Source organism: Camelus bactrianus, chromosome 36 (genome assembly GCF_048773025.1).
Source record: "Camelus bactrianus isolate YW-2024 breed Bactrian camel chromosome 36, ASM4877302v1, whole genome shotgun sequence".
Classification (NCBI taxonomy): domain Eukaryota; kingdom Metazoa; phylum Chordata; class Mammalia; order Artiodactyla; family Camelidae; genus Camelus; species Camelus bactrianus.
In genome coordinates this window covers 8,827,557-8,839,991 of record NC_133574.1, presented here as the reverse complement: position 1 = coordinate 8,839,991, position 12,435 = coordinate 8,827,557, and the positions used below count along the sequence as shown (strand labels likewise).

General features: G+C 35.0%; 1 protein-coding gene across 1 annotated transcript; it reads left to right on the top strand.

Annotated features, from left to right (window-relative positions):
* The first annotated feature begins 10,037 nt into the window (after window positions 1–10,037).
* Window positions 10,038–11,000, top strand: LOC141576086 (olfactory receptor 5J2-like). The gene has a single exon (XM_074358573.1). The coding sequence runs from the start codon at window positions 10,038–10,040 to the stop codon at window positions 10,998–11,000; it is 963 nt and encodes a 320-aa protein (XP_074214674.1).
* Window positions 11,001–12,435: the final 1,435 nt, after the last annotated feature.

Genomic DNA, 12,435 nt, shown 5'->3' with positions numbered 1-12,435 from the left:
ACCCCAAAAAGGGGGACCTGCAGTTCAGGCTGCCTTGTGACTCCCATCAGAATGAATTCAGTCAACGATGATAGATTCTGCTGGCCCATTTAGTCCAGTTAGCTTTTCTGGGAAAAAGCAGAGGGGTTGTTATTAGTTTCATTTAGTGTCACCTGAACAAAGACATAATGGATGTTTTCTTAGTAATAGGACATAGAAAAATAATTTCCACATCTGATTTTGAAACTAAAATAAATGACAGAAACTTTTACTTCCCAAGAAAGGGTAGTCAAATGAAACACATGCTCTGTTATGACATATGAGACTCTAAAGAGTCAGAAATATTTGGAACATGTCCATTGATTTAGAAAAATCCATAATGGTGTTAACAGAGAAATGTTAGACTTCATTTCATCTACACAATCATATCCCAATTTTTCTTTCATACACTTCCATTTTTGTCTGAGAATTCTTGCAGTGCTCTCAAATTGTACAAAAGTGTATATAAAGAGCATAACACTGGAATTTTAAAATATTTCAGTGATAGTGTCACCCTCTGCATTTTATAAAATTTATGTAGGAAGTCAGTAAAACTAAGTGGAACCACTCTGGTTGAAGATAATGAACCTGCTTTATCTTAATCCACCTGGATTCCCTTCCTTTCACATTCAGTTTCTTCTCCATGAAAACCTGGAACTCTGTAAGCATGATTTTCAGTTGGAGGAGACATTGGAGTTCAACACGCTCAATCAGGCAAAATGCAGGATAGAATTACTACAATGTAATAGAATGCTTGGCTCTAGCCTGCCCAGTCCAAATGGGCCAAGGCAGAAACTCCTTCCTATCAGGTGAAATTTCTGGGAGTTGTTGAAGAAAAATTAATCAGTCAAACTAAGAAAGAAATGGAGGATTTTATTCTAATGAAATTGAGGATTTTAATCCAAGAACAGCCTCTCAGAAAGCTCTGAGAACTGTCCACCTATTAAAGGTCAAAACATAGTTACATAAGTTTTTGAAACAGAGGGCTGTGCATTAAGTGATGTATTATTGACAGTTTACACAATCCAGCTCTACCCATAGAAGGTGAGTAGCGGGTCATGGGTCATTGTGGTCCCTTACAAGATTAAAAAGGAAAGCTCTCTCCTAAGGAGTTATCTTATTGACAGAATGTTGCTCTTTGCGGTTGAGCTGATGGGTATTTCTGCTGATGGGGGCGGGTTTGGTGCATAATGCAGACACACAACGCACAGCAGAGGGGAGAGGAGGTTAAAGGGCAGAGGAAAATTTTTATGGTTAAAGTTCTTTGATTTACCTTAGAATATAAATTTTTATTTCATCAGAGCTGTCAGGGGGGAAGAAATTTTCCTCTACCCTTCTAAGTTCTTTTGGCTGGTCTAAGAATTAAATTGCTGTGAGTCAGATTAACAGGAGAAAATCAAATAAAATTTATATAATGTGTATACATGAGAGAGACCCAGGAAACTTGAGTAACTCACCCAAATGACCTAAGTCCTCACCTTAAATGCCATCTTCAACTAAAGGCAAAAGAGGGTGTTGGGGGCAGTGGTTTGGGATTTCAAAGGAGATGGAGGCAATTCACATGCAGATGGAAAGCAAATATTTGGTAAACAGATATTTGCTGGGCCATGCAGAGACAATGGTACGCAGCGTGAGCACTGATCTCCATGCACTGCCTGAGTTTCCCCCACCACACTAGGCGACTTTCTCTGTAGATACCGCTGGTGATAGTTCTATTCTGGGAACATGCTGTTTATCTAAATTACTTGGGGATGAGCCAGATCTGTCTCTTTTTCCTAGATGATTCTGTCTGTTGTTTCTCCATTGAATCCCATTCTACTTACAGGTTTTTGGGGTTTTTTTTTTTTTTTTTTTGCTTTTTACCATTTTACAAATAACAGTCAAGTGTTTCAGGACCTTCTGTTAAGGTTTTCCTACAGAATGAGAGACGCACTGAGTTAAGCAAAGGAATTCAAAATTCCAGTCCTGATCTTACTACTGTGAAGTTTTCAGTGTTGCTGAGAATGTTTATTGAGTTTGTCTCCATCTTCAGTGTTGGTTACTACTTCCCTCTGAAGATGTCTTGATTCTTTGAGCTGCCCATTCTAGTAAGAGAGTGTACTAAGTGAACAATACAGTATTGCTAACTATACACAATGTTGTACAACAGATCTCTGATACTGTTCATCTTTCATAATTGAAATTTCAAATCTGTTGATTAGCAATTCCCCGTATGATCCAGCAATCTCATTTCTGGGCATTTATGGAAAAGCATTGCCATCAGGACATTAAAGTGATATTAATACCTTGCCCATTCTTCTTATTTGGGAAAGGATATCTCTGGTCATGTTTGGACATGTTGATGCAGCATTTTATATAGTTCCATTTAGGCCTAAACATTAGGGCAGGCAGGATGCAAAAAGTATGCAGAAGGACGACTGCTTTTCCATTCTCAGACCTGGTGATAGCAGTTTGGAATTATTTGGGGCTCAGGGCTTTCTCCATAACTCTTAAATAATTCTATTTATTTGCCAGCCTACTAACTCAGTTTTTAAAGCCTCTTCTGAAAATAAAATTAACCAAAGGGTAAGCAACCAGTAGGGAAAACAAGCAGACAACTAAAAAAATCTATATGTTCATGCATGGGAGGTTACCTTATATATAAGGACTTATATCCTTATATTCAAATTATGTTCATTTAAAAATATTGCAAAATTTTATAAAATATTATAATATAGTGCATATTGCAACATATTATTTTTCAAACATTGCATTGGATGTGTTTATATAAAACTATATTTGTCAAATATTATACAGGACATATACTAAGAAAAAAAGTTTTAATATGAAATTCAGATGTGACTGGGCATCCTGTATTTTATCTAGAAATCCTAACCTTAATAGATTCTAATACATGAGATCAGTAATGATTTTTTCAGATATTTCCAACTTCTTCACTTGCAATATCCAAATGCACTTTCAACATTCAGAAATCAAATGGATGCATGGCATCTAGTAAATTCATAGGATTTAAAGTCCTAACAATACTGTACTACTCCAGTCAAAAAGAGAGATAACGAACTTTTGTGGTGTGAAGTATCAGCTGTCACTGACCACAAGAGTGTCAATGGTCAGCAGCCAGAAACCATGCGAAATTACCAACACCCAGGTGATAATCAAAATTGACATTCCTCTCTACTCACCTTTAATGAAGAATTGGCTTTTCTTCTCCAAATTTACATTCACTTTTTCTCTGGGTAGGGAGAGTAAATGCCTTTCCTCTCTCTCTGTGATGATGCCTGAGGAAATAGCATATAATTTATTCAGATGATTAAGCCCAAATTATCTCAGTGATTTTTTTTTTCAATTGCCTGTGGTGTTTACTAATTATCCAGGACATCCTATATATTCCCTAGTGAAAAAATATAAGGGGCAATTTAAGGAAAGGAACAAAATAAGATAAATGATCTGTACATTCATGGAGACCTACATAAATGCACTCACTCCCATACAGAGTCGATGATTAAAGTAACAATGGAAAATACTTTGACATCAGCTTTATCCTACTAAAACTGGAACAATTCAAAACTCATGATACATTTTACATGCCATTATCATCACGTAAGATTTTTTCTTTGAATTTATTATGCAGATAAAACTATGTAGTAGGCACTGGGTTAAAGATATATAAAGAAATTAAAACCTCATTTTTAAATGAGTGCTATACCTGTCTTGTCCTTTCATATGGTAAACCCACAATGATTGTTGTAATGCCATGTGTTACTCTAATGATTGCCTCAACTGTAGTGTTTCTTGAGTTGAAATCCCACCACTCTTGGGTAACATTCAGTACAACCTCATTAAGAATAAAATCTAATATGAGATACTACTTTTCTTCTCATAACATTTCACTCATGCCGTCTTTCTCTATAACTTCCATATGTACAAGAATTGAAGGAAATTTACATACAGCTGAAGATGGATACACTTTGAAGAATATTTTATTTGTTCCTAATACCTAAATCAAGATATAGAGCATTTTCAACACCAAAGACATTTCCCTGATGCTTTATATTTCCTACATCTAGACCACACCTATCATGAGGAAATTTTCCTTATCTCTTGACTCCCCAAATAATACTGTCCCACCTCTAGCAACTGCAGCTCTGGTTTCTATCCCTAAACTAATTTTTCCCATTTCTGAATTTCATGTAAGTAGAATCACACAATACATACTTTCAGTCTGGTTTCTTTCATTCAGTATAATGATGTTGAATTTCATCTCTGTTATGTTCTTATGGATACACAGTCCACTTTGTGCATATGCCACAATTCTTTATTCTCCTATTGATGGATATTTGAGTTTTGGTTTATTATGAAAAAGTCTACTATAAGCATTCCTATATAAGTTTATTTATGGACAGGTGGGTTAATTTCTCTTTGTTATATTGAAGTGAAATTTTTGGATCATAAGGTAAATGTATATTTAAGTTTATAGAAAACTTCAAGCTTTCCAAACTTATTATAGCATTTTACATTACCAATAAATATATATGAGATTCCCATTTTCTCCATCCCAATATTTGATGTAAATTATTTTTACTTTGAAATGGAAATTTGAGAAAATTATTTCATTGTGATTTTAATTTTCATTTACTTGATAACTAAATATGATGAACACTTTTCTTTGTATCTGTGGGCCATTCATGTAGCTTCTTTTAAAGTATCTAAACTTTTGCCCATTTTAATTTGATTGTTTGTTAATCATTTTGGGGGGGGGAATTTTATATGTGTGCTGGACAAAACTGCCTTTTCAGATTTTCTCCTAGAGGTTTTATTGCTTCAGTTGTTTGGCCTAGGATCCTGCAGTGATACAAAGCAGAGCTGTGCTACCACTGGGGGGGGGGGGCAGAAAACTCTCTCCCATCTGAGAGCTCCATGTATACAAACAGATGTGGGTAAGGGGATGGAGTAGGTAGGAGAGGCCATAAAGTTAGTGAAACCCCAGCCCATGATGCACAGACTCTGATGACTGAGAAGGTAGCAGAACCAAGAACCACTCCCTGTCATCACTATAAAGGTTGCTTTCATTTCCTTGTACATTTGCATGTCAAGGAATTTTGGAATCTATCTTGGACATTGTAGTATCATGCTACAAAAATGTCTGAAGATTGTTATATCCTTCTTAAGAGGGTTGATTTTATTTGCTCATTTTCTTTCATATTTTATCAGAAAATTAACATGGTTTGACTCAAACTACAAACCCTGTCTCCTGGGTGGTAATACAAATATTACTTCGTATCTTTAGCTCTGTCTGGCATTCTGTAACCTGCTCCACACTTTCATGGCTCAGGGTCGGTTAACTTGGCACACAGAGTATGAATCTAACATTCCCTGGATTTCCCCTTCCTGGAATGCATCCTTTATTTTCCTTTGACTGTGTTTGTCCCCATTCTGGCTTTCCATTCCTTAGCTCAGAAAGGCAGTGTGTTATATAGAAGGTTCCCATTTGGAGCAGATCAAGGCCTTTCTCGAAATAGAATTTGTAAAATGAGAAAATCTCTTGTTCCATTCATATCTAATGCCTTTCAGAACCTGCCTGATTTTCTGTCTCCAATGCTTTCAGGTTTGTTTTGTTCTGTATTTTCTAAGATACTAGATTTTTAACTGTGAGGTGGCATGTATTAGCAAAGCTTACTTGGTCATTACCAGAAACAAATAAGGAAAATGTATATCTCTTTGAGATTCTAAATTATGTTTTTGCCTGATATAGAATTATTGTCTGATATTTTTCCAGTGTTTTAAGAGGTTGCTCAATTTTCTTCTGCTTCCCACTATTTTTATCACAAAGTCTGTGTTCATTCTTATCTTTGTTTTTCCTGTATGTATTATTTTTAGGTCTTTCAAGTGTCTACACTTTTAATACTTTCTATTTAATCTCTTGGTACTTAAGTGTGGATAATTTCTATTCTCTTATGTTCAAATTCACTAATTTATGTCTGTAATGTATATTCTGCCTTTAACAAATACACAATAAAATATTCATATCTGATATGATATTCCGCCCTAGTTACTCAATTTGGTTTTCTATCATGATTCTTCTCTTTTTAATGTTCATGTTGCCTTCGAATTCTTAGAAATGTTTATTACTGTTTTAAAGTTCTTTCTGCCAATTCTATCATCTCTGGTTTTCCTGGGTCCAGATATGATGACTTATTTTCCATAATGTTAATATTTCTTAATGTTTCATAACGTCAATGGTTGTGCATAACGTTCTCCTGCTTCTTCAACATGCATGTAAATGTTTCTTTGGATGTTGGACATTGTGGACATTTTTCAGTTGAGTCCAGAATTTTAAATTTTTCTTCAAACAGTGTTGAACTTTGTTTTGGGAAGAAATTTATTTACTTGCAAGTCTGCTTAATCATTTTGTGAGCTAATGTGGAGCTTTGTTAGAGTGGAGTACAGTGCATCCTTTCCTCTGGGGTCAGTTCTCTCTTCTGCTGTCTTCTGAAAGCCCTAGAGATTCAGTGAGATTCCTGACTAACCTCTGACAGGAGTAAATGTGTCCCAACCCTGTGTGAACTGGTGGTTTTCATCATGCAGATCCCTGGTGGCTTCTTTTTCCCTAGTAGCTGTTCTTGATCTAGCGTTACAGAATCTCACCTTAATAGGTAGGTGCAGTTTAGAAATCAACCAGCATCTCACGTTGATATGCGATCACTTCGTCAGCTTGGGTGTCTCCACTCAAGGACCCAGTTCCACGTGTTCCAGGCACCTCATCCCTTCCTGATCTGATTTTGTGTCTTTATCTTGACATGATTATTGTGTTCCCCATGTACCCACCATCACTCCATGTCGGGGACCAGTAATCATGTCCCTTCTCTCACAGGTCCTGGTTTTGTGCTGACAGACATCAAATATATGAAAACTTCTGTTACATGCCTTCCTCTAATTTTCCAGTTGTTTTCAGCAGCAGATTTATTAAAATTCAACATTCCAGGTACCAAGACTGATAAAACCCCTCAGTTTCCCTACCAGTCTAACTTGAGCATCCTTCCCATTTTTCCCTATAGTGATGATCCATGTTTTCCCTATGATTCATAAAAGCCAATTTCCTGTTTTAATAACAGATTTCTAGATAATCTAAGTGTCTTTGGGAGTATATTTATTATTCAATCTTTCTAAAAACAAAGATTTGATCATTCTGGTAACCCCCTTGTCTCTGGTGTGTAACATGATGCCTAGAGTGTGGCATCCTTCAGTAAATATTGGTTTGATGAATGAAAGCCTTGAATTTACACATTTCTAGAAGTATTCTTTCCAACTTATTCTACACAGTAAACTGAAATTAGAGATAGGCGACCTAACCATCAGAACTTGTGTTTGTGCGTGTTGTGTGTTCGTGTTGTTTTTAAAGAGTCTTTAAAAGTAACAGCATTTTCAGGTTCCTTATCTTGGACATCTGCATAAAGACAAAATTTGTAACAAACCTAGCAATGTCTAACAATTTATCGCTTAGGTCATTTTCTGTTCTATGGGGCAAATTCTTCTCAATTATTGTTCCTATTATATGTTACTGAATTCAAGAATCCCCTCCCCCTAGCTTGATGTTTTCTTAAATTCTTTATAGCATTTTAGTTAATTACACACTTCAGGGAGATTTATGAGTCATGGGAAAATGTAAAGTCCCTTAAGAGCAGGGTCTCCCAAGGTTTCATGCGTTACTCTGTAACATTTAAGCTGTAAAGGCTCATTAGAGGCTGATGTAAAATGTATATGTGTATACAGTTCTCCCTTCTATCCAAATTTGTCCTCTTAGAGGGAAAAACAATATGTTAAGACTTTATCTGCTGGTTCATTGTTCTGCTTGTTGTATATTAATAGTACAGACTTACCTTCAATCCTTTTACCTGGAGGTGTCTTCAATTACATACTGTGAATATATTGTTTTTGTTAAAAGTAAGGAAACATGGAAAAGGACATGACTTTTCTAGAGCTGAAATTTTAAAATATTTTCTTTTGGTAAGTTATACTTATTTTATAAAAGCTGATCTTTTTCTTTTCTTTTTAAAATTTCCTTATTATCTGAAAGTTTGTTTTAAATCAGAGAGAATCATGAATGTTTAGAATATTTAATCCAACTCCATTCTGTCCATGCCACTTGTCATTCAATTCTGTTCACAATACCACCTTAAGTTTTGCAGGAGATGGGCATCCCTGAACAAGTAATATAGTTTAATTTCTAAATTCTGTCTGGAAATCCCATCTCCTTAATTATTCTTTCAATGAACACTATTCACAATATATAATCTTTCTTTGAGAAAAATTTTATTTAATTGGTACTCTAAAAAGATAAGTCAGAGAGCTAGGGGAGCATTCTAATCAACACATGTATTCCTGCAGTGATGGAAATGTTCTATAATTTGTGCCATTCAGTACAGTGGCTACTAGCTGCAAATGGCTATTGAACACTTGAATTGGGATTAATTCAAAGAGCAGAAATTTCATCAAATTCTATTTAAATATTCACATAAAGTTACTAGCTAGTGTTTTGGATAATTCAGATGTCATGGACTAATGCTATATTTGGTTTTGAAATACCTAGATTTAATATTATTGCTGAAAGAACTCATACATTTTGGTAAGTAAATTTTTGTAGTGTCTAAGAACTGTATGAGAAATTGTGTGATGTAGGTGAAATTATATTCTGTCTGAGAGAAGATAAATGACTTTACCAAAGTCAATAAATCAATAAATGACAGAAACATCTTTTAATCGCAGTTTGGGCTAATGCTAACCACTTTCCTTTTGTGGCAAGTGAAGTATATGAATTAAAGTAAATCAATAGAATTGACATAGATAAACCAAATTTTATCATTGTGTTTATATCTTTATTCCTAAAAATACACTTAAGTATATTAATTAAAATAAATCAGTAGAATTGATGTAGATAAACCAAATTTTATCATTGTGTTTATATCTTTATTCCTAAAAATATAAATAATCTTGACTAAATACAGAATATGGGTGAGCTCTATTTTATTTTGAATATATGTATTTTCTTTAAAAAGCAGGATATATTAGAATAAAAAGCCTAAGTAACAAAAAGTAATGAATGGAAACTGGATTTAGAAAACCATAACAGTTTATATATAATTATATAAAGGATAAGAAAGAGTATTCCAGACCAATAGGTAATTGTGGTTATCCACATGCTACATTTTATCTTATCTATGCATGTGTGTATGTGGGTATATACATACATACATTTATATATGCATAACTATAATTGATATATTAAATAATTAAATATAGAAAATGTTAAGCATGACATTTTATAGAAACTTATACAACAACAGATACATAAGCATATAAGCATAATGTGCATAAGCCAAAAATCAGCATGTAATTTGTGATGTCCTCTAACTGCTCCAAGCAGGCAAGATGTAGCTCTCTGTGCTCCAAGTCTCGTGGTTGAGTGAGTCCACTGGTGATCTCCTTCCATGGTGCTGATAAGGAGGCATCAGAAAGGGCCAGAGATTTAGACACTTTTAAGAGGATCATGACATCATCTTTGGCGGTCAGGACCCCATCTCATAATCTTTGCCTACCTCTGCTTATATCATAGTGCTTTTGTGGACTAGTTACATGTGTAATACCAGAGCTGATTTGAGATCTTCTTGTAATGCACTTCTTTTATACCTAAAAATGAGGAGATTTATAGAAGGCTTAAATTAAATTTTGAAAATTCTTTTCACTTGTCATCAATGTCCCTCATGCCAGATGTCATTTTCTTATAGAGGCAGGCACTTTAGAGACAGAATTAAATTTGTGAGAGGCAAAATGCATTTTCATCATTTTCTTACAGAATAGAACTATATGTAACACACACACAAATCGAAGCAATCTAATCAAGCTCCAAGGACAGAAGCCTATAGTGTTTCTATTATCTTTTAATAATAAATACCAGATTCTCCTGTGTCCATTCTAACCTGCATGTATTTTTCACCTCAGAGGTCAAGATAAAGAATTAACCAATGGCTGAAGAGAATTTTACAGTTGTCACTAAATTTATTCTTTTAGGACTGACAGACTGGGCTGAACTGAAAGTTGTGCTTTTTGTGTTGTTCCTGGTGATTTATGCTGTTACTTTGGTGGGGAATCTGGGCATGATCTTGTTAATCTACATCACACCCAAGCTCCACACTCCCATGTACTGTTTCCTCAGCTGCCTTTCATTTGTGGATGCCTGCTACTCATCTGCCATAGCACCCAAGATGCTGACCAACCTCGTGGTTGTGAAGGGAACCATCTCTTTCTCTGCTTGCATGGCACAGCATTTATGTTTTGGGATCTTTGTTACCACAGAAGGCTTCTTGCTGTCGGTGATGGCGTACGACCGTTACGTCGCCATTGTGAATCCTTTGCTTTATACTATAGCCATGCCTAAGAGGAAATGTGCAGGGCTGGTCGCTGGGTCATGGATTTGTGGAATAATTAACTTGTTAATACACACAATAAGTTTGGGGAAACTGTCCTTCTGTAGGCTGAATGTTGTCAACCACTTCTTCTGTGATATTCTATCACTCCTAAAGCTGTCTTGTTCTGATACCTCCATGAATGAGCTGATGCTCTCAATCTTCTCTGGAGTCATTGCCATGGCCACCTTCTTGACTGTGATCATTTCCTACATGTTCATTGCTGTTGCTATCCTGAGGATCCACTCAGCAGCAGGCAGACAGAAAGCCTTCTCCACCTGTGCCTCTCACCTGACTGCTGTGACCATATTCTATGGTACCTTAAGCTTTAGTTACATTCAGCCCAGCTCCCAGTATTCTGTAGAACAGGAGAAGATGGTTTCTGTGTTCTACACACTAGTGATTCCCATGTTAAACCCCCTGATTTACAGTCTGAGAAACAAAGGGGTAAAAGATGCTGTGAGAAGAGCCATAGAAATGAAATATTTCCCCGATAATTTGAAATCACTGTTAACCCTATAATAATGTACCAGTTGGTTCTCACTTCAAAGACTTCCATGAATGTTAAAGCTTCTAAGGACTGCACAGATAATTTCATTCTATACACTTATTTGCAATATGAGGAGACAGCCAATAGGAGAAAGCTGTGTAATCATACAGCTGCATGAGGAAAACCACAGTCTATCACATAAGTCTTCTTCTGGTATCCTGGGTTGTGAATTTCTGAGTCAGTACACAGTAGAGTATTACATTTATATTTTTGGTTGTTTAGAGAAAATAATTGTATAATAATACTTGCATTTGAAGACATAAAAATAAAGTACTTACTAAGAAAAATAATTGGTTTTCAATTTTCTAAGAATATAGATATAATGTCTATAGCCGAAATCTGCCTTCACTGATTTGTGTTTTAAATGGTCTAAAGAGTGATTGTGACATTATGATAAAAAATACATATTTGATCGATCTTCATCCTCCATTTTTGTACATTGTTCCTAACATCCTTGGAATTTCCTAGGTGAGGAAAACAATAAAGGTGTCTTGTTATGTTTTGAAGACATAGCTTTACAGAAATCATGATGTTAAGTATAGTAAAATTATATATGAAATTCAACCCCCAGGTAACAAAACATCAATTCGCCCAGTCTCTTTAGAAGTTTTGAATTGTGTTTCTATTTTTGTGATTATTTAACATTGCTATTTTTTGTTATGTTTTGAATAAGTAGCTCTCATTTTGCCTTTCTTTAAGTGTATAGTAGACACACAACAAATAAAAATAGAACAAGTGAGTCCTCTAACTTTGTCCTTTTTTATTTTTAAAATTCTTTGGCCTATTCTAATTTCTTTGTCCTTCCATTTATGGTTTGGAATCAGCTTCTAGATTTCTCCCACTTAATGAATAGATGTTTCACATCTTAAAAATACTGTGGCTTCCAATCCATGAGCAAAATATAATTCTCCATTTACACATCTTCAGTTTGTTTCATCAGTTTTGCTGTGTTCAACAGGTAGAGCTTGATCATATTCTGTCAGATTTATAATAAAATCATGTATTTTGGTTTTATTGTATTAATTTGTATAATTTTTAAAATTTCCAATTGTTTATTACATATATTCAGAAATGCAGAAGAATTCTGTATGTTGGCTTTGCATACTGTGGCTTTACTGTACTGAGTGATTAGTTCTAGTAACTTTTACAGTTTCATTTTCTATGTAAACAATCATGCCAACTACAAATAGAGGCAATTTCACTGATCAGTTTCAAATCAGTATGTCTTTTTATTCTTTTCCTCACCTTATTCCACAGGCTGGGATCTCCATTACGGTCTTTAATAGTTGTGAGATAAAACAGTCTTGTCTTTCTCCAGTTTTAGTAGGAAAATATTTATCTTTTCATAGTTAAGTGTGCTGTTTATGTAAGTTTTACTGTAGATGTCCTGTATCATTTTGCAGGGAG